Source organism: Azolla caroliniana, unplaced genomic scaffold (genome assembly GCF_043228905.1).
Source record: "Azolla caroliniana isolate FFs.n. ecotype wild unplaced genomic scaffold, voAzoCaro1.0.p SCAF_5, whole genome shotgun sequence".
Classification (NCBI taxonomy): Eukaryota; Viridiplantae; Streptophyta; class Polypodiopsida; order Salviniales; family Salviniaceae; genus Azolla; species Azolla caroliniana.
The window spans coordinates 3,193,365-3,213,181 of NW_028230440.1; the positions used below are offsets into that span (position 1 = coordinate 3,193,365).

At 38.1% G+C, this 19,817-nt stretch overlaps 2 protein-coding genes across 2 annotated transcripts; one reads left to right on the top strand and one right to left on the bottom strand.

Moving 5' to 3' along the window:
* Positions 1-3,058: 3,058 nt before the first annotated feature.
* Positions 3,059-6,434, top strand: LOC147863665 (UDP-D-xylose:L-fucose alpha-1,3-D-xylosyltransferase MGP4-like). Its single transcript, XM_087319393.1, has 4 exons — positions 3,059-3,566; positions 4,586-4,747; positions 5,588-5,803; positions 5,992-6,434. The coding sequence occupies exons 1-4, from the start codon at positions 3,084-3,086 to the stop codon at positions 6,217-6,219; spliced, it is 1,089 nt and encodes a 362-aa protein (XP_087175519.1). The 5' UTR covers positions 3,059-3,083; the 3' UTR covers positions 6,220-6,434.
* Positions 6,435-11,086: 4,652 nt separating this feature from the next.
* LOC147863666 (acyl-CoA-binding domain-containing protein 6-like) lies at positions 11,087-19,817 on the bottom strand. The gene is made up of 18 exons (XM_087319390.1): positions 19,574-19,817; positions 18,605-18,675; positions 17,362-17,425; positions 17,239-17,286; positions 15,342-15,560; positions 15,187-15,264; positions 14,955-15,053; positions 14,797-14,863; positions 14,662-14,723; positions 14,449-14,588; positions 14,178-14,304; positions 13,730-13,844; positions 12,952-13,040; positions 12,640-12,723; positions 12,375-12,542; positions 12,179-12,298; positions 12,028-12,087; positions 11,087-11,500 (listed from the first exon to the last, which is right to left on the bottom strand). The coding sequence occupies exons 1-18, from the start codon at positions 19,715-19,717 to the stop codon at positions 11,309-11,311; spliced, it is 1,947 nt and encodes a 648-aa protein (XP_087175516.1). The 5' UTR covers positions 19,718-19,817; the 3' UTR covers positions 11,087-11,308.

Sequence of the window (19,817 nt, forward strand, 5' to 3'; positions counted from 1 at the left end):
CGAGATATTCGAGTAGGGAACAAAACCACGAAGGAATTCTTCCACTCCAAAGGCCCGAGCACGCTAGAACAATGATGCGTAGCCTCAATCGAAAGGATGGAACGACCACTAAGGATGGCAAAGAAATGAGGAATATTGCCACAAGTTACTATAAAAGCCTACTTACCGAAGATACTATGGTCACATGGGAAGGCATAAGAGAAGATATTATCCTCCAAAGCATACCCGAGAAAGTCACGACGGAAGTGAATACATGGCTCGTGTGTCCCCTATCAATCATCGAGATATGGGAGGCCCTCTCTTATTTGAATGCAGATAGTTGCCCCGGAATCGACGTCCTCACCACACACTTTTTCACATGCCTTTGGCACACTATTAAAGATTCAAACCTCCTCCAGGCATATGAGGAGATCATCACCTCTAGAAACATGTCGGAGGAATTTGGACAGGGGATGATACATCTCATTGCTAAAAGTGGTGGGAGTGCCAATGACATTAGCAAGTGGCGGCCCATAACTCTTCTATAGAATTTGCAAATGACACAACGGTCTACTTGCTAGGGGACTTGGAAAACCTCCAAAAGCTAGAAAGTGGGTTAGCCGTATTTTGCAAGAGATCCAATGCCATGATCAATTGGCACAAATCCTGTGCAATATGACTTTCTCATGAAACACATCCTGTGTGGCACCCACATCCCGCTTTCAAATGGATCAATCAAGGAGCTAGCACCAAATATTTGGGTTTCCAAATTGGTTTCAACATACTGCTGGAGATTATGATTGCACATATTATCCATTCCATTCAACAAAAGTTGATACATTGGAGTTCGAAAAAACTGTCGCTAATGGGTCGCATCATAGTGGCAAACCAGGTACTACTCGCAACAACATGGTACGGTCTATCATGTTGGACAATGTCCAAGGACATTATCCATTAGATTCAACGACTGGTACACAACTACATTTGGTGTGGTAAGGAAGATCATGTAACTTGCACCAAGGTGGCGTGGCCTATACTCACAACACCTAAGTCGAGAGGGGGATTGAGTCTTATTGATCCCCTTTCACCATCAAAAGCCTTACTTACCAAATTTGTGGTGCGAGGACTCCAACTAGGAAATGACTGTTGGAAAATACTATTGCGGTTATGTTTCGCTTACTTTAGGCCATGAAAAGGGGTCAATTGGGCCCCCCAAACAGGATGGATTCTAAACATGGATCTCAAACCTAGTGTCTCCCGCCAATTGGAGGATAGATTCAGTGCATCCATGTGGAAGGCATGGTGTGACATTAGACGAGGGCTCAAGTGCGATCAACCGAGTTTCGAACCTGCTTGGCTCAGTCAACGTATCCTATAGAACCCATGTATCAAGGATGAATCTAATCAACTACCGGGATCATGTAAGGGGTTGTCATGGGGATACATTGCAGAAGGTCTTGGAAAAAGTATAGAATGTTGGAGACGGTTTATGTCATTGCCACTACAAGATCAAGCCAACATACTCCGTGGAATCAAGGGCGGATGGACTATGAGATCGGAAATCATTAACGCTCTACTGATTAGGGAAGTTGCTGCTCAAAGGATGACAATGGAGAAATGGATAGGCTACGAGGAGGAGGGATATTTGATACTGAGAGGTAGGGGAACAACTCTGAATTGCGAGACATTGAGACACCAACACAGAATAACGCAATTCGAGTACTCGCGTATACTGGTCATAAATGGATTGTAGATCCTGATCCGATCAAAGTACATCCCGATTGACACATATGTACTCATGAAAACACATGGCTACTTAAGGTCAATTGGGACCCTTTGCAATGGACATGGTGTGATCCTTACACGGGGCAAGGAAGCAAACCCATCCATTTCTTCCAATTCACGAATGTTATTCGTTGTCTTTCAACTCCATCGGAGCCACCCTTGAGGCCATTATATTTTCTCTTTAGAGTGGCTACAATTTCACTCCATATCTCTTGCAATAACCTTGTTGGATGCGCAGTTTGGTTGGAGAAGACCCGTCTACACCGTTGTTTCCATAGAATCTAAAGAGTTATTAGGCTGACCAATTCCAACACAACTTGAGATTTGTCATTAAGAGGAGTTGAGTGGACATTGCTGCCGGTGGAGAAAAAAAACCTCTTGTGCTTTTATCACCAAAATCATCCCCTCCTCCCGATGCTCATATCTGCCCCACAATAGCCCCACTTGATTGAGCCTTACACCTGGAATAATTGCAACAAGCGGCCAACCCCCCACCATATTCGATGGGACGCTGGGCAGTCCCACAGAGCATGTCGTATTGATTCTACTGCATTTGGGCACTCTACACAATTAGGAGAACTAAGGTTCCCATGTTGCCATGCTCCCACTGGTAGTGACTTATGTATTAATAGCCATTGGAACGTGGTAATTCGCCTCGCGTGTTGTTGTTTCCATATTTTCTGCCAAAACTTGGTGATAATTGTGTGAGGAACTTGAAATGTATGCCAAACCAAGGAGGTTGCCGGCTCTCGGGCAGTTTGAGCAGCTAGAATGTGGCGACCCAACCAACAATGGTCGTCCTCTCCCTTTCTTGAGTCAGTGGGCATCATCCACATAAGATGGAACTATTGCGTCCCTAGATGGATTTGTACATAATAGTCTCATTTGTAAAATTTTATAACTAATGGAAGGAGTTTTTTTTGGAAAGAAGAAAAAGAGAGTTTCGAACCCAAAACGTAGTGGCTTGTAGTGTAACAACTTACCAATAAGGTAAGGTAATTACAAAAGCAAAAAGCAGAAAGCAAAAAGAGAAAGAGATAGACTGGCTTGTAGTGTAACAACTTACCAAAGCAGGGTAAGGTAATTACAAAAGCAAAAAGCAAAAAGCAAAAAGAGAAAGAAAGAGAGAGAGACAGGTATGTATACATATTGACCGAAGAGAGAATTAAGGATTTTCATGTTCATCTCTCTTTTTGTATGTACGAGAGAGAGAGAGAGAAGAGAGCATGAACGATTTTCATGCTCTATCTTTCTTTTTTGTCTAACTACATACATACATACATACTTATTATTAGTGTGTTGTAGTGGGAGAGGAGAATATGATGCTCCGCAAACAAGCTCACTGGGGTGCCTTCCAACAACACTACAATCGGAACCCTAATTCCCTCTCCCACTCTGCTACCCTCAGCCTCCTCGTCACCGCCATTCTCCTCCTCGGCTTCTTCTTCCCTCTCATCGCCCTGCATCAGAAGAAGACCCCTTTCATCCCACCAAAGAAGACGAAAGCCGAGGATCCGCAATCTCTAGCGGAATCGCTGAGGTGGAGATCGTACACTCTCCAAGAAGCTCTTCTTTCTGTCGGGCAGAACAAGACCGTGATTGTGTGTGTTGTGAGCGAACCTTACTTGCCATTCCTCGCGAATTGGCTCATCAGTTTGTCTAGATTTGATAGGCACCATAGTGTTCTTGTCATAGCTGAAGATTATGCTACATTGTATGAAGTGAATCGGAGATGGCCTGGCCATGCTGTTCTTATACCTCCTGCTCTGCCTCTTCAACAAGCTCACAAATTCGGATCTCAGGTATGTACACACTTTGATTTTCCTTTCCAACGTGTTGATCATCAAGAATGTGGCTAAAAGTTGCATTTTCTAGTTGTGGACATTGTTGCTGCCGCCTTCTTCATCTTCCTTGAGATCCATATGTGATTTTTGTTTCTAGGTGGATGATCGTATGAACATATATGCTATCATACACTAATGGAATGAATTCGGCCAGAGGTAGGCGTACGATCTCAGAGGAGGACCATTCGATCTGTCACAGTTTAGATGTTACGGTTTGGACAGACATAGATTTATTCCAGTGATTGTGTTCAGAATATATACACAATCAGACATTGATGTATTCAGTTAGGCCAGACATAGAGGTCATCAGCTAATTGAAAGACCATCGGGTCAGCTATTGTTTTGATGTTATAGTATGAAGGTTTATTTGTATAAGTAGGTTCCAGACATACATTTTTTGAGCCAATTAGATAAAAGGTAGGACGATTAGCTCAGTGGACTTTGGTTTGGTTAGCCATATGATGGATCTATGGTCTTGACATAGATCAAAGTTTCGTTGGTACGAGCATGCGTGTGATCCACAATATGGTTCTCATGGTTTTTCCATATAGATCTAATATTAAGTGGCATAAATAGGTAAGGCTGGTTATGTTATGAGCATGCATGTAATCATACAATAGTGGAATGAGTTAGACCATAAATAACCCCTTACCCCAGTAGATGACCATTTGGTCAGGTGTAAACTTGGCAGTTTGGTTTGTGGATACACATAGGGGCTAAATTGGCATATAGTGGGATCATGATCTATTGTGCATCTCTTCTTCCTTCATGATGTTTGCGTGGAGAGCTCCCACAAATATAGAGATTGTGCAACTCTCTACAATGTTCACCGTCTCATGAGAGGACCTCATGCCAGATGATGAGCTTTATCTCAGGGATATTCAGTTTAATTCTTTTCTTAACTTCTTTGATTATGTTATTGTGTTGATTAGAAACTTGAGATTATTAGAATCATTGCTCTCTTACTGATCTTTCAGGGTTTTTTCAATTTCACTTCTCGAAGACCAAGACATTTGCTTCAAATATTGGACTTGGGATACTCTGTTTTGTACAATGATGTTGACATGGTGTGGCTGAAGGATCCATTCCCATACTTCAAAGGCGATTATGATTTATATTTCATGGATGACATGACTGAAGTAAGAATCTTATCTTGTATGTGGTAGGTGTTTCATTTCATGAGGCCACTAAGTCTCCATCAGTGCACAAACATGATCATGACTTGTCTAGTTAAAAACAAGGGTTTACATTCTTGGCTAATTAAAGTGAATGTTCCAGTTGAAAAGTTCAAAATGATTTAATGCTGGCTTGAGATGGGGAAGAGTTTGGTCTCATTCGTGACATGTAGACCCATTCTTTCCTACTAGTGAATGAGCTTTCCTATATCCTTCTACGGGAGTGAGAATAGATCATATCAATGGGGGCAAATATATATCAATTTCCATATTGCACAAATGTGAATAGAACTAATTGTTTGAATGGGTTCTCTCTATCCCAGAGGAAAGCCAAGGTTGTGAAGTCATTTGGCATGTTTGCGTAAGTCCCATGTTAAGATCATCTTCGAAATTCCACTGGCTGCCCTACTGTGAAGCAGGTTAGCATTTGAAGATACAAAATGTAAAACCATGTAAACGACTGAGCCATCTACGTTTACTACTGATATCTTCTTTTCACGGGTAGTTGGCAACATCAAATTGCATTACCTCATTGGTGATGGTTTCAGAAAGTCATAATTCATCCCAATGAAATACTTACTCTGGGCCGTGGTTATCCCACTTCAAATAACTGAAATGGGGGTGAAATGTTTCAACAATATCTGAAACAGCCTGGAAGAAATGTGTCTGAAACAGTCATTTTTTGTTCCCAAAATTTGGGGCCTTTTTCTCTTATTTTGGATTGTTTTTATGGATGGTAATATACAGTTTTTGTTTTCTTCTTCTCATTCTCCCTCACAAGGATGGATGTGATTTTCATGGCAGATCAAACCAGCCGGCCATTCACATAAACTACCTCCTCCAGGGAAGAAGGGACGAACATATATTTGCAGTTGCTTGCTCTTTATGAGGCCAACATATGGTGGAAAACTCATTTTAAAGGAATGGATTAATGAGCTTGAAGCACAGCCGTGGTCCCCTAAAGCCAAGGCTAATGATCAGCCTGCCTTCAATTGGGCACTCAACAAGACAGCCAACCAGGTGCCCCTTTTTTCTATTGTGCTTTAGTTAGATCTGTAGTAAATATAAATACATATGTAAGATCTATATATACAAAAGCACATATACATTTACAAGCATATACATATAATCTCCTTATAAGCTAATGGCTTTGCAAGTAAAAAAAAAAGCATATCCTCGTATACCAACCAAGTCATGGATCTATGCAGGTGAAGCTTTACTTATTACCACAGCAAGCCTTTCCTTCTGGAGGGTTGTATTTCAAGAATGAAACTTGGAGAAGTGAAACACATGGAAAACAAACTATCGTTCATAACAACTACATCACAGGATTTGACAAGAAGATCAAACGTTTCCATGAGTTTAATCTCTGGTTTATTGGTGATGACAATAATCCAACAGAAGCTTTGATGAAATTTAGATCACGCAAAAGCTAACATTCTACAAAAATCTCAGATGTGGAAGATAAATAGTACCCAAAAAAGCTATGTATCCTTAAATTGGAGGGAAGATCAAAATCTTCATATATTTTTATTGGTGCGTGAAGAGGGCAGAAGACGGCAGCTTAATGTAGTATAAATATTGTAAAACAATGATTTGGGCCATGATATTCTTGTTTTCTTTTTGAGTTGTAATCAATTTATTTTTATTATTTTGCTCTTAATTCTGGTTTCGATGGGAGCACCAAAACGTCAGCCTACTGTATCGCATGTATGCAATATATATATATATGTGTGTGTGTGTGTGTGTGTGTGTGTGTGTGTGTGTGTGTGCGCGCGTGTGTGTGTGTGAAACAATTATTTAAGCTATGATATTCTTGTTTTTGGAGTTCTAATAAATTTGTATGGGAGCACCAAAACATCACTGTATCGCATGTATGCAATATATATGTGTGTGTGTGTGTGTGTGTAAAACAATTATTTAAGCTATGATATTCTTGTTTTTGGAGTTCTAATAAATTTGTATGGGAGCATTATAATAAAATACTCCTTTATATATATGTATGCAATGTATATATAATATTTGTAAAACAACGATTTAAGCCATGATATTCTTATTTTTGGAGCTCTAATAAAATTGTATGGGAGAATTATAATAAAATACCCCTCTATTTTATGAGCTTGAACAACAAGATTATACATTATGCATGTTGGTGCTGGGATGGTAAGGCAACGTTTTACCAAGAAAGCAAACCTGTCTAGGCTCAAGGACCTGATACCTAGAGCTTAGGTTTCAGGTAACCCCTTGTGTTTTAAATACCATCAAAATATAGCTCATAAAGTTGGTTTATCCTTGAGGATTCCAATTATTTTGAATAGCTTGCACAATATTTTCTTTGAGGGCATGATGTAATTATGTTCCTTATTATTCTCAATAATACAGCATCATCTAGTATTTTGGTCCAAAAATGCATCTAATTAAGATGCCTCATGTTCTAATTCAATGTTTATTAATTATTTTGAATACAATTTCAGTATTTTGATTAAAGAATCAAGATGCTTTATTGGGCAGCGATTTTAAGGAGAAACTACTTTCATTTAGTGATTGAATTCAGAGCAATACAATTTCGTCTAGTATACATGAGGAATGGGCTCTTATTTCATGATAATCGCCATGGAGTACCATACTAGCTAGTAGCCACCAAAAGCAAGATTGATTTGGTAGTTCATGCATTGAGTTCTATAGGTCCTTTATACCTAGATAATATATATTGTAAGGAATGGCTTTTATGTCAGCCAGTCTTACAACACCTTCAAAGGGTTTACCTTACTGATTAAGATCCTAATGATTGTCATAGGTTGGACAACGGGTTTTTGGAAAGAAGGGATCCCAGCAGATACTGTTCACCATATGTCATAAGATATTGGACCTTGATTCTCCTTGGAATCTTCCGATTAATTGTCACCCATGACTTTTTGCTTGTCAAAAGACTTCTCAATCTTAAATTAATATGAGTTGCATCAAGTTTGTTATATATGTGTAGATTCATATTGATTAATACCCAATTTGGAACAAGCATTCATCAAAATTTCACCATGGCCGTTGCTCCATTACAATTCTTCATCCCCCTCCTTGTCTGACCTTGTTTCGTAAGTTACAACCATTGCAACAAGACTAGCTGGAGACCAGCCTCCAGCTCCTGCAAGAAAGACGAACGGCACCACTTATCATCACGTTATGCAGTCCCATCATGGCTCTTCATGAGCCAGCCAGTACCAAATCATGTCCCACGAAAGTTGATCTCATGAATCAGCTTGGTATGAGAAGGTACATAACGACTAGTTCACTAATTTGACATGTTTTACAGGCCTTTTACATACAATCTAGCTAGCAAATCCTGCATGATGTGACTTCATTAAATTTGCATGGTTCCCACGAATTACTTGCATACTTACAAGGTGACTTGCCATTCATCCAAACACCAGCTGCTAACATCATATTATGTGCAGCTCACTAAGGGATGGCCCCATGGCGAGGAGTGCATCCAGCACGGTAGTCACGTATGGCTGAGAAATATCGAACGCTCCGAGGGCAGACCATGGCATTACGGGACACGAACAACATGGAATGTGAAGGAACTCCATGGCCACGTGGATTAGCCTAGCCTCCTTTACCAGAGGATCAGCTTCCAGTTGAGACAATTCCAATGTTGGTAGGGGAGAGTGCCAATTCTTAGTACCTTCCCGTTGTGTGATTAAGGCCCAAGGGTGGCATTATCCCTCCATCTTCTTCTAGTAATTTGGCATCAGCAAGACCACTTTGAGACATTTGTTCTTCCTCTACAACTGTGGCGGAGCCCCCATATAATATTAGTGGGAGCGCGAAGGTGTAGGGAGACCCTGCAAGATCATTATTATTACTACTACGAATGTATCCCTTCACATTACGTAATAAAGCTGCTTCTTCTTCCTCCATGTAATCAATCCCAGCCTTATTTTCTTCGTCTTGTATACTTGCTTGTTGATTATTATTTCATATATATGTGTGTGTCTGTGTTTGTGTTGTGCTTTATACCGATGTTCTGTATTACTTTTTTATTAGAGACAAGCTAGCAATAAATTTTTGGGATGCCCCTAACACATGTTTGTGTACACGCTTGGCAATTCATGCGTTATGCGTTATGTTTCTTTTTCCCTTCTTCGTTATGCGTTTGCAAATTGCAACCCTTGTCTTTTATATTTTGAAAAATTGCTGAATTGTCCCTCCCCAAAAAAACACATTTTTTTCAATCGATACCCAAAGAATTACGAGCGTGTCCATAATAATTAATCCAATGCTCTTCTATGAAAACTTCTTTATGTAAATTTGTTGGAGTGTCAAATAACATAGTCATAGTTTGAACTTTGGCTATTCTTTCATGAATAACATAATTCTCAAAAACCTATGTATGGAATAAAGGTGCCCTGATTCACTAAAACCACAATAATGATTATTTTTAACTTGTGCCGAAATTATTTATGACTTAGTCTGGCAAGTAAGCAAGTAACAAGCATCCATTAGAGGGACTTGTGTTGCTAGCTTTACCAACACGAGGTCTAGTCTTGATACTTTTACAACCTTAAAGGGGTGGATTAGTTATTTTCCAATCTCTTGTGCAAGGAGGCAAGTTCTATGTCATCAACTGATTGAAACTTGGATATGATCTCTCTCCATTGTGGAACATGAAAGTGTAAACAATTGAAGGAAAAATAATGGAAAATGTAACATTACTGAAGCACAAATGAGGTTGAATTTACGATTGCTCTCATGATATTAATGATTTAAATATGCACAAGTTGAAAGACTAACGGTAAGGTGTCAAAAGAAGCATGAGTATATGCAATGGTAGAAAAATTAAATGCTTGGTTCTTAAAAAAAAAAAAATGTTATGGGGTTAAAGTATGGACCCTAGCATTCCTTGTAGCATCCCTAAGTCCACTTGCAAAGAGTTGGAAAATGTCCAAAAGCTCTCCCTTATCAAGCTTCTTCAAGTCAAGCTACAAATGTCAAGACATTCTCTTACCTCTTGAGACAAGAACCCTTCCCATTGAGATTATGGGAATGGGAAGGAATTTCCACAAGTACACATTTTAGATCCAAAACTCTTCACATCGAATTTCTAGGATCACATTATATTACATATTTGCTCCAAATTGTAACAAAACCATCATTTAATAAAGCACATCTTTGTTTGCCATAATGTTTCTTCCTTATGATATAGCCCATGTTCTCTTCAATATGAGACATTGCATTAGGACACAAGTGAAGAGTCTCATCAATCATGCGTACACATAATGTGACTTTGAACAAGATCATGAGTCAAAGTATCACACTTTAATACAACCCATTGCTTCCAGATATATTCAAGTTTCCTTTCCACACATCATCAATCAAGTCCACTCCCAACACATTTTCCTCTTACAAACCACAATGTGCACCATTAACTTTAGATGTAAAATTCTTGAACATTCATAGTCACTACTCAATTTAACATTGGCTATTGGCTATGTAAAAATGTTTGACCTTTAGTTCCATTGGTTCCACTTTGAACCTGAACGACAATAATAAAATCTCTCTTTATTTTAACCTAACATAATACACATCTTTATTTAATCTATTCTACTACATAGAACTATATATTCTAGTCATCACATGATATCGAAGTGTGAGAGCTTGTGTAACCCTTAGCATCCTTGTTTGCAAACAGTTGGCTCATACATGTCAACGTAGTTGACCATCACAATTAGAGTTCGGCTATGTGGTTCACACATCAAAGAGTTCACCAACAAGATGAGTATGCAAGAGACAACCTTAATAGAATTAACTACACAAGTTGGAGGTATAAAATGACACAATTCCTGGTTAGAAAAAGATATTTAAGTTCTATCGAAGGCGACCTTGCCACCACGCCCGGCATGACACATGTGGACTATATGGGATGACAACAAACTGCAACTTTGTCATGTATTGTCTTGCAACATGTATGCGTGAAAGGGCAACAAAAGGGTACATATCCATCAACGACTAAACCCTAAAAATCAACCCAGTGTCTTCTCTGACCTCTGTTCACATTTACTAGCAAGATTGTTGGAAATAAAGTATTTAGCATGTCTAGTATATTAGCATGATAAGAAGCGGCCCTTGTTTTTATACAGATATGCAAGAAATTATTCTTGGGAAAAAAGAACAGATAAACACAGAGACTGAATCAGCCAACACACAAAAAATATGAGAGATACATGACACGGGTGAGCCTCTCCCAGAAATCGGTATATATTTTTGTGTTCTCTTGTTCCCATCATAATAGGTGAATAGACAATCATGTCAAATAAATTCTAATATTTTATATGGAGGTACTAAGACTCATTTCAATGGCGACTACAAAAAGAGTATGTTAGCACCTGCATTCTCAACAGCAAGAACAAGGTAAATTTATCCAGCATCACTCATAAAGAGTGCCCATTGAATGAACGGAACTCTACTAGAAAAAGTATGTGTGTTGAAATAATAATTACGATATAATAATAAAAATTGTGACATGAGAATTTATGTATTGGTAGACTTTACAGTATGGGGGGGAGTCCCAGCTAACCATCCCCACACTCCCCCTGAGCTCTCTTTCTCCACAGTGGTGGCTGCCTCCTGATTCGCTGCAGCCATTTGACGACGCAATATTTCTACTTCCTTCTGCAATGCATCCATTGAATGAAGTTTCTGGTGTAGTTCTGCAAGATCAACCTGTGTAATAAAAGTAGATATTTTGCCAAGATGTGTTAAAATCGAGCCACTATCTATCTGTCAAAAGATCCTCTATATAGAATGTTTAAAGACAGTAATTTACAACGTGGCTCATTTATGACATGGGAAAATACAAAGATGTGGACGTCTAGGATTTTAGAAAAGCACCGATGTGATGATAAATCATCAGACATCCGCTCTCATTGAGTCATTACATGTACTTGTATGCCGACTTTTGTGTGACAACTAAAAATCTGCAGTGGGGATATTTCAAAGTTTATAAGAAGTAATACCATATAGAGTGTTTAAAAGCCAGTACCAGACAACCAGCACGTATATCTAATGCAACTAACAAGCTGTGCGGATTTAGGCAGCTCGTGATACCAGATGTTTTGTCAAAATGTGCACTATTTTCTGTGCAAAAGCGTATAAATACCATACAGTGTTTCAAAGTCAGTAATAGACAACCAGGTTCTAGTATGATTCAGCCAAAAAAAAAGATGTGAGAATTTAGGAGCTCTGGATACCTCCAATCGGAAACACCTGGACTGTTCATCATCAAGTTGTCCTCGCACAGAACGCAGTTCCTGGCACAAAATATCAAGAATGAGACACTTTTCACAGTTCAAAGTCATCCAGATATCAGGCAAGCAAGGGAATTCAAAGTGTGAAACAAACCGTTGTAAGCTCTGAATTTGAGGATTGAACTGCACCAAGATCCTGTTTCAAGCGGTCATTTTCTGCCTGTAATGTTGATAGAGTAGACTTCAGATCTCCAACATCTTTTGATGTTTGACTCTGTTAAACAAAATTTGAGCATGTTATTACGCAGAAAGATGTGGCATCAACACATTCAATCAGTCAGTGTACTTACTACTATGGTCTTGGAATCTGGGATATCCTGTGAGTGAGTACCATTCGCAATTGGTATTTCAGGTGCAGCATAAGCAGCTTTAACAGAAGCTGCAGCTGCAGCTGCTGCAGGTGATTCGAGATATTTTGGCTGAGACTTTGCTTTCTGATTTGTTTTCATGGTATAAACCTGTACATAACCACCTGAAGAGTCAGAAATTGTACATAGATAAAATAGGTATTTTCCCTACAAGAATGTTCAATTAGAAAAAGGCTTATGAATATACATCATTGTTGTAATGACCATTGTAGCCACCAAAGGCAATAAGAACTTCTTCACCGTTCCCACAAGCAGACACCACACTGAGCCCCTGGGAACATAAAAAACAGCAGTTAATCAATCAATGGACACGTGCAATTAAGGCAAGCACTATTTTATCTTAAAAAAGAAAAATGTAAAAGTGCAGTTAAGAATTTAGTATATTAGCATGTTTCATAACGTCTTCATTAGAAATATTCAGTCCTGCATTAAAATTAGGTTTGATTTTTACCTAACAGCACTAAACTGGAAAGAAATCTGAAAATACTGCAGAACTTACTTCACTTGCAATAGGTGTTCTTCCCTCCACTGAGGTAGCTACAGACCACACAAATGTTGACATATTTAGAACCAGGGTCTCTGAAATACCTGTCTTGACAAAGCACAAATCAGTAAATTGCTTTGGACTTTAACAGATAACATCGCCTCCAACACATGAAAGAAGAAAGCACAATTTATTTCATCAGACAGGAGCATAATAATTGCAAGTTCCTAGAATATTGCCTAACTAGATACGTAATCATTCATTCAATAGACATTTGACCTTCCATGACCACTGAATATTAAGCTGGTGTCTAAATGATGTTCTAGGAAAACTTTAAAATGCTCTCAGGAAAACATTTCACTTCCAAGAAAACAAAAAATTACTCAAAACCACTTGATCATTCCCTCGGCAAACAATGGTTAATCTATACATTAAACTGCGACAAATGATGGGTGAATGATATACTGAATTGATTTTAGAGCTCATTACTAGTCACCCATTTTATATAAACAGTCAAGGTATAAGACTGGGAACACACAAGTATGCCATCCACCATGAGCACTTGTGATAGAAGCCTAGTCCTGACAACAATGTGAGATGAGACTTCAAAACATGCAATCAACAAAACCATATAACCTAACAGTCGGTTGTCTTGGTAACAAAAACCTTGCTGGCAATGTATGGTCATATCAGAAATATTAGTTGGCATGCTACTGCATGATGGTATTCCATATTATTTTCCCTAATGAAAGCTGTAGATGAAATCAGAATATGAATTGACGGGAAAACTTACCACTCTTATTGTCTCCTCCTCCAATTATGAACCAACTATCTCCTATCGTAACGCCAGCATGCCCTGCTCGAGGGGTTGGCAAAACCCCTTGAGGTTGAGGTTGGGACCATTCCATCTGCACATCTGAGAATAGTCTCATGAGAAACAAATATGCCAGATGCATATTGAGCATATCTACTGTCTTGCAATGTTACATGGATTTGAAATAACAATCAAGGATAAAACAGGTTCTTTCTTATAAATTAGACAATGATATCACAAAAACTACTCAAGCATTTCTGTAACATAAGATCCTCTCTAAACATATATAAAAGATGAATGCAAGTCACAGTGCTAAACTATCATCATTCTCTCTGTCATATCTATAAAATACAACTGAAATAAATTCATGAATGAAAAATATAGCAAAAAGGTTGAAATAAGGGAAGGTTTAGCAATCACTACTTACACTGTCAAGATCAAGTACATTAAGATCATTGAAACATGTTGAATGTGAGCCACCACCAAATACAAGAAAATATCGCCCTGCTTGAACTGTTGCTGTGTGATCAGAGCGAGGTGCAGGTGGTACTCCTCTACACAGCAAATATTCTTTTTTTAATGCAGCTATCACATGAAGGCCTCCAAATAAAATAAGAAAAAATAAAAAGAAGTGATATGCATTATGCCTGATCTTAAATATGCTCAAATTCTTCAAGTTATTGTGAAAATTGTCTTACATAGCTTCAACATCTTCCCAGGTCATAGTTTCAAGATCAAGAATATTCAAGTCATTGAGAAGGCGGCGCTTTCCATCTTCTCCACCAAACATGATTAGATTGGATCCCACTAAAGTAACTGATTGACCTCCTCGTGCTACCTATAAAATAATCCATGTTTAAGAAATAAATGCGATTAGTTACATATAGCAATTGAAATATCTGTTCACATACCGGTGCCTTCCCATATGACGTTAAAAGAGACCATGAACTTGTCTCTAAATCAAATGTACGCACTGTAACAAGAAACGCGGTAAATTTCATGCAACCAGTGCAAAATGCATGTACATACTGCTAAATTTGTTTCACCTAAAACTGTATCAGAAGGCTCCTTGGAATGCCCAGCAACTGCCAGAAGCTTATTGCCCCATCGAACCTGAAGGAAGGGAACTCTTAGCTTCATCGATAAAAAACAGGTACATGACTGCTGTCTACAGATTAACATATGAACAGAGAATAAATGCTACCAGACTATGGCCAGCTAAAGGTGGCAACACATGAGAAGATTCTACTGTGGAGGAATTCTGATCCACCTTCGACCATGTGAAAGTTTTCAAGTCAAACAACTGCATAGAAACATAAGGCATAACTTATTTTTGGATACTTTATCTATCATGAAATTATATCAGTTACAGCACTTCTATAAGAAATAAATTGCTCAATCGAGAGAGCAATCACTGCTGTGTAAAGAAGTATTACCTGCATATCATTTAGGTATCGACCATTATGATTTCCTCCAACAACATACATTTTGTCTCCAATAATTTCTGCTGCATGCTGCCATCAGTATGCAAGGAGATTAACAAGGTTTTTTGTACGACTCCACAGTATAACAGGATAGGTCCTTTCAATACCTGGTATCGAGGTGTGGGCCTACGTCCAGATACTTTAGCAGAGACCCATACATTACGATCAGTTACCACAGCTATTCCCTCAAACAAAACGCCCTTGTCTTGTATTTCACTCAATATTCCACTTTCCAAAGTGCTAGCTTGATGTGATTGTGGCTCTGCTTGCGATGATAATGGCAATCCCACATTTAGACTTCTTTTCACATCTAACCTTGGAGATTCCTGGAGATATAATATTATCATTGTTCTTGCTAATGAGAGCATGGTGGCAGCATTAGCACACATAGACATGTAGATAAAGGTTGATTGGTTGATATATCGATATATTCAAAGTTATGACAAATATGGCTCGTTGGACGAAAATGATTCAAAACAAGCTATATACACTCTTGGACTCACAGTTATTTACTACTTAACCCAAACAGCACACACACACACACACACACACACACACACAGAATTTAGATAAACAGGGAAACAAAGAAAGACTCTTCAATATTTCTTAAATCTCAAATTCATCCCATGAGACAAATCATTTGTACAAAAGTGTATGTCTGCGCACTATTGCAAATCGAACGTGAGATAAGTTGTATTTGTGTCTGCAGAAGGAAAACTCGCCCTATGAGACAAATCCCTATTAGGAATGTTTTAACTCCAGGAGTGCTTACCCACCAAGTCTCTTTATTGATTGAAGAAGCACACCTTTTTAGAACCATAAAACCTAGTCAATCTGTGACAGCAGACTCCAGATTCACTGTCTAGACATGAGGCTCAGATGGGCTCCAGGAGGCAGAAACCATTCTCAGATATTCTGGGGGGATTAATTTCCCCTTCTTCTGATGTTCGTGTTCCTATATGCAGGAAAACGTACAAATTTTGAGCATGCGTGTACAATCCATTGCACTCTAGGATACTGCGCCTGTGACTAGGATTTGCAGTATTTGACAAACCTGCCCATACATTTCTTTATAAATTTATTCTTTACTTATGATACATCAGAGAGATGCACAATATTGTGTGTTCTTATAAGTTCCCCATTCCTTAGAACATTATGTTTTACCTATTATAAATCCAATGAGGTGGACACTGTTATATTTCATTTTGTGTCATATGCAAATCTTGTCTGTTGTAGAGATTATAAGATTTCTTTCTTCTTTGGCCCTTCCAAGTTCCTATCATAGAATCCGTGATTGCGTGTTATGTGCTTTTTACTACACATTTAAAATACAACCCAAATCTCTCTCATTCATTGGTACTAGATTTCTGGTTTCCAGAGATTCCATGGATCACAACCCATATCTTACCAAAAACTGGCATCCTTCATATCATAGTTCATATATGGCAAATTACCTTCCCATATCTTATTAACACAAATGTGCCATTGTTACATGATGCCATTGATTCATTGGGTGACACTGTCTGTAAAGATAGAATATCTTTAAAGACTATAATCTTCTGCCTTTCCAGCATGATACAATGATAATATTGTACATTGTTTGGAGGTCAGAAACATAACCTATGGAACCGAAAAAAACATTGCAAGAGGACTCCTCTCTTGCTGGGCATTACAAGAGTGTTGAGACACATGTGGCCAACGCATGTTTCTTGCTCACTCAGCTTATGTAGAGAGCATAAATATGTGCCTAAGATGCAGAGATGGGTCCATCAACTCCTTGGAAAAGAGGGGGAACATCTATGAATATGTCTTCATCTTATTTACAAAGGTTAGAAATATCTCTTTCAACTGTGTGACTATTACTTAAGATTGGCCAGTTGCAAACAAATTGTCATTCCTGCACGATAAGAATACTAAGAAAGAGGGGAGAATGTGCAATCATTAGCCATAGAAACTCAAAAGAGGATTAGAAACAAAATATTTCAGCAGTAAAAGTGGCTTTACCTCTTGTTCAGCATCTTGCACTTTTGATAACCACGCTGGATCTTCCTCCTGAAATAAATTGATTCAACTTGCATTGTAGAGCTAAAATAGGATGGTATAAAGAATTGAAGATGGAACACACACCTCTAAAATTTTTACAAACAATCTCATTGCTTCAATTGAAGACATATTTCCAAGTGCCTGCCAGCTGCAAACACAGTTTATGAAGATTATCTTAAAGATCTGTGCTAAATGAATCTGTTAAACCTAGAGCAATAGAAAGTATGAAATCCTGAGAATCACTGATTGCAGTTCAACTGTTCCAAATTTTGTGAATCAATGCCACAAATAAGGATGGGTGTGTCAAAACTGATGGATGAAATCCTATAATGTTGAAGTCATTCAAGCCTTATAAAGTCAAACTAGATCAATATCAGCTAACAAATGCTCCCTTAACGTTCACTGGCATAAATTATGTCATAACATGGTAGAGAATTGGTCATAGCACTAAAGTTATCATAACAGAAGATAATTTGCTCTCTCTTGAGTGATCAGTATCCATATCACTTACACTGGTTATTATGTATGTCTCGTGCCTTACAAGTTACACCCATCTCTTGTATCTCTCACCATTCATGCATGTCTTATTAATCATATAAATCAACATGTTTTCTAGCTCATTCATACTGGTTGTGATTGGTTGGGATCATTCTATTAAACCCATGTCACCAATGCCCTCATGGATCTAGGTGACCCAAATGTGCCATCTATGAATCAACATCGAATATCCAGCATTGTTGAGATGATGCCATTGAGAAAGAAAACATAAATTGAAAATTTTCCTGCTTCCACATTAAAATGGCTCATCAATCTTAAACTTTGACACAAACCTCCACCCTCTATTTGAATTTCTCCTGTCATAAATGTTGTGCTTCTTCTGCTTAGCTAATGCATTGAGCTCATCATTCTACTACATTTTGTTTGACACAGTAAATTTAATGTGTGACAATTTTCTCTGTAGGTTTAAAGGTTCACAGAAATAACCATGTCAGCATCTTAGTTTTAGCTCAGAAGCATACGTCTTCAGATGTTTTTGAAGAATTGTCTTATCTTCACATCCATTACTATCATTAACTAGTCTGTGTGCATACCAGTTGTGACTATAACTATAATATTAACCAATGAATCCAATTATGTCAGAGGTTGACCCAATAGCTAATAGATAACCTTCTGGTCAGCTATGAGCTACTGAGAGATAGAACATACTATCAGAAATAGTCACATACTGCATTGCAAGGATTTAAAGGCTTCCCAAAATCATCAAAATGATACACACGATTATTATGTCTCATTGCTTAAACTTTATTCAATTTAAACCATGGCTAACCTCTTCCATTTCTCATGCTCCCGAGCATTTCGTGTGTTGGGCTTTGGGGCCTTGCAAGGTCCTATACTTGCCTGCAAATAAAACCTTACATTATGATCCACACAAATTATGACCTTGATATAAATTTACGTTAAAAACAAAGGAAATTTTCAAAATGCCCATTTTTTTCTTCATTTCTCCAAATTCCTCTAATCCAATCAGATCCTCAAACAGCAGTATTTTTGGGATTCAATCAAGATGAAATATCACAACATGATTTTATGTGTATGAGACATCAGAACCAGTACACAATATATTCCACATTATGATTCAGATCTATATTTTATCAGCAATATGAATCATAAAGGAAACATAAGTGAGATCAGATCAAGATGAAAGCAATATGGACATCAAATAAAAAAGAAAGAATTGTTCCAATTGGATCGATTGGATCAAACGAAACCATTATGGAGATCACATAAGAAAAAACATAAACATTATCAAGATCAAAATATCTCTATTGAAATGCAAGAGCAGAAAACGTAAAAGAAAATTATCAAGATAGGACTATGGCCAAATGCAACATTAAGATCAGATCAAAACCAAAGATTATTTGAAATTAAACCAAGATCAAATATAATTCAGGATATATCAAAATAAAAATCTTTATTTGAAATCATCTAAAAAGGAGATGCATAATTGAGATCAGATGAACATGGAAACGTTATTCAGGTTCGGATAAAGTTAAATGAATTATTGAGACCAGATCAGATCAATCCAAAAATATTTAATGGATGGTAAGATCAGACAAAGAAAAGGTTAGATCAACAGAAAAAGAACGAAAAGACTCCAAATCAGATCAATTCACGAAGTTCTCAGAGAATCATTCCCATAAATTGGTGAATTGTATCGAAATATACGCCTTTTTTAGAATAATTTCTCCAAAATGACATGAGCTGGTGGGAGAGAAGCGGTTCACATTTTACACACCTGTTGATAAAGAGCGTAAAGAATGGTATTGGATTCGTCTGAGAAGCGAGGAGGAGATCTGGAAGGTGAGTTTATCAATCCAAATCCTGCGTACGAGGCTGCAGAGAGGAATCGGTCAGGGTAAGGAGGTCCACTCCGCGCCATCGCTGCGGGCTGCGGGCTGCGAGCTGCGATGGCTCTGCTTCTGCTTCTGTTTCCGCAGCTTCTGAATTATGAATGTAGTTCTTCATTTATCATACACACA

Coding starts and splice junctions, on each gene's coding strand:
- LOC147863666 (XM_087319390.1), bottom strand. CDS start 19,717: ATGGCGCGGAGTGGACCTCCTTACCCTGACCGATTCCTCTCTGCAGCC. Junction 14,305..14,448: donor TGGGAAGATGTTGAAGCTAT/GTAAGACAATTT, acceptor TTTGCTGTGTAG/AGGAGTACCACCTGCACCTC. Junction 11,501..12,027: donor CCAGGTGTTTCCGATTGGAG/GTATCCAGAGCT, acceptor TTTATTACACAG/GTTGATCTTGCAGAACTACA.
- LOC147863665 (XM_087319393.1), top strand. CDS start 3,084: ATGATGCTCCGCAAACAAGCTCACTGGGGTGCCTTCCAACAACACTAC. Junction 4,748..5,587: donor TCATGGATGACATGACTGAA/GTAAGAATCTTA, acceptor TTTTCATGGCAG/ATCAAACCAGCCGGCCATTC. Junction 5,804..5,991: donor TCAACAAGACAGCCAACCAG/GTGCCCCTTTTT, acceptor GGATCTATGCAG/GTGAAGCTTTACTTATTACC.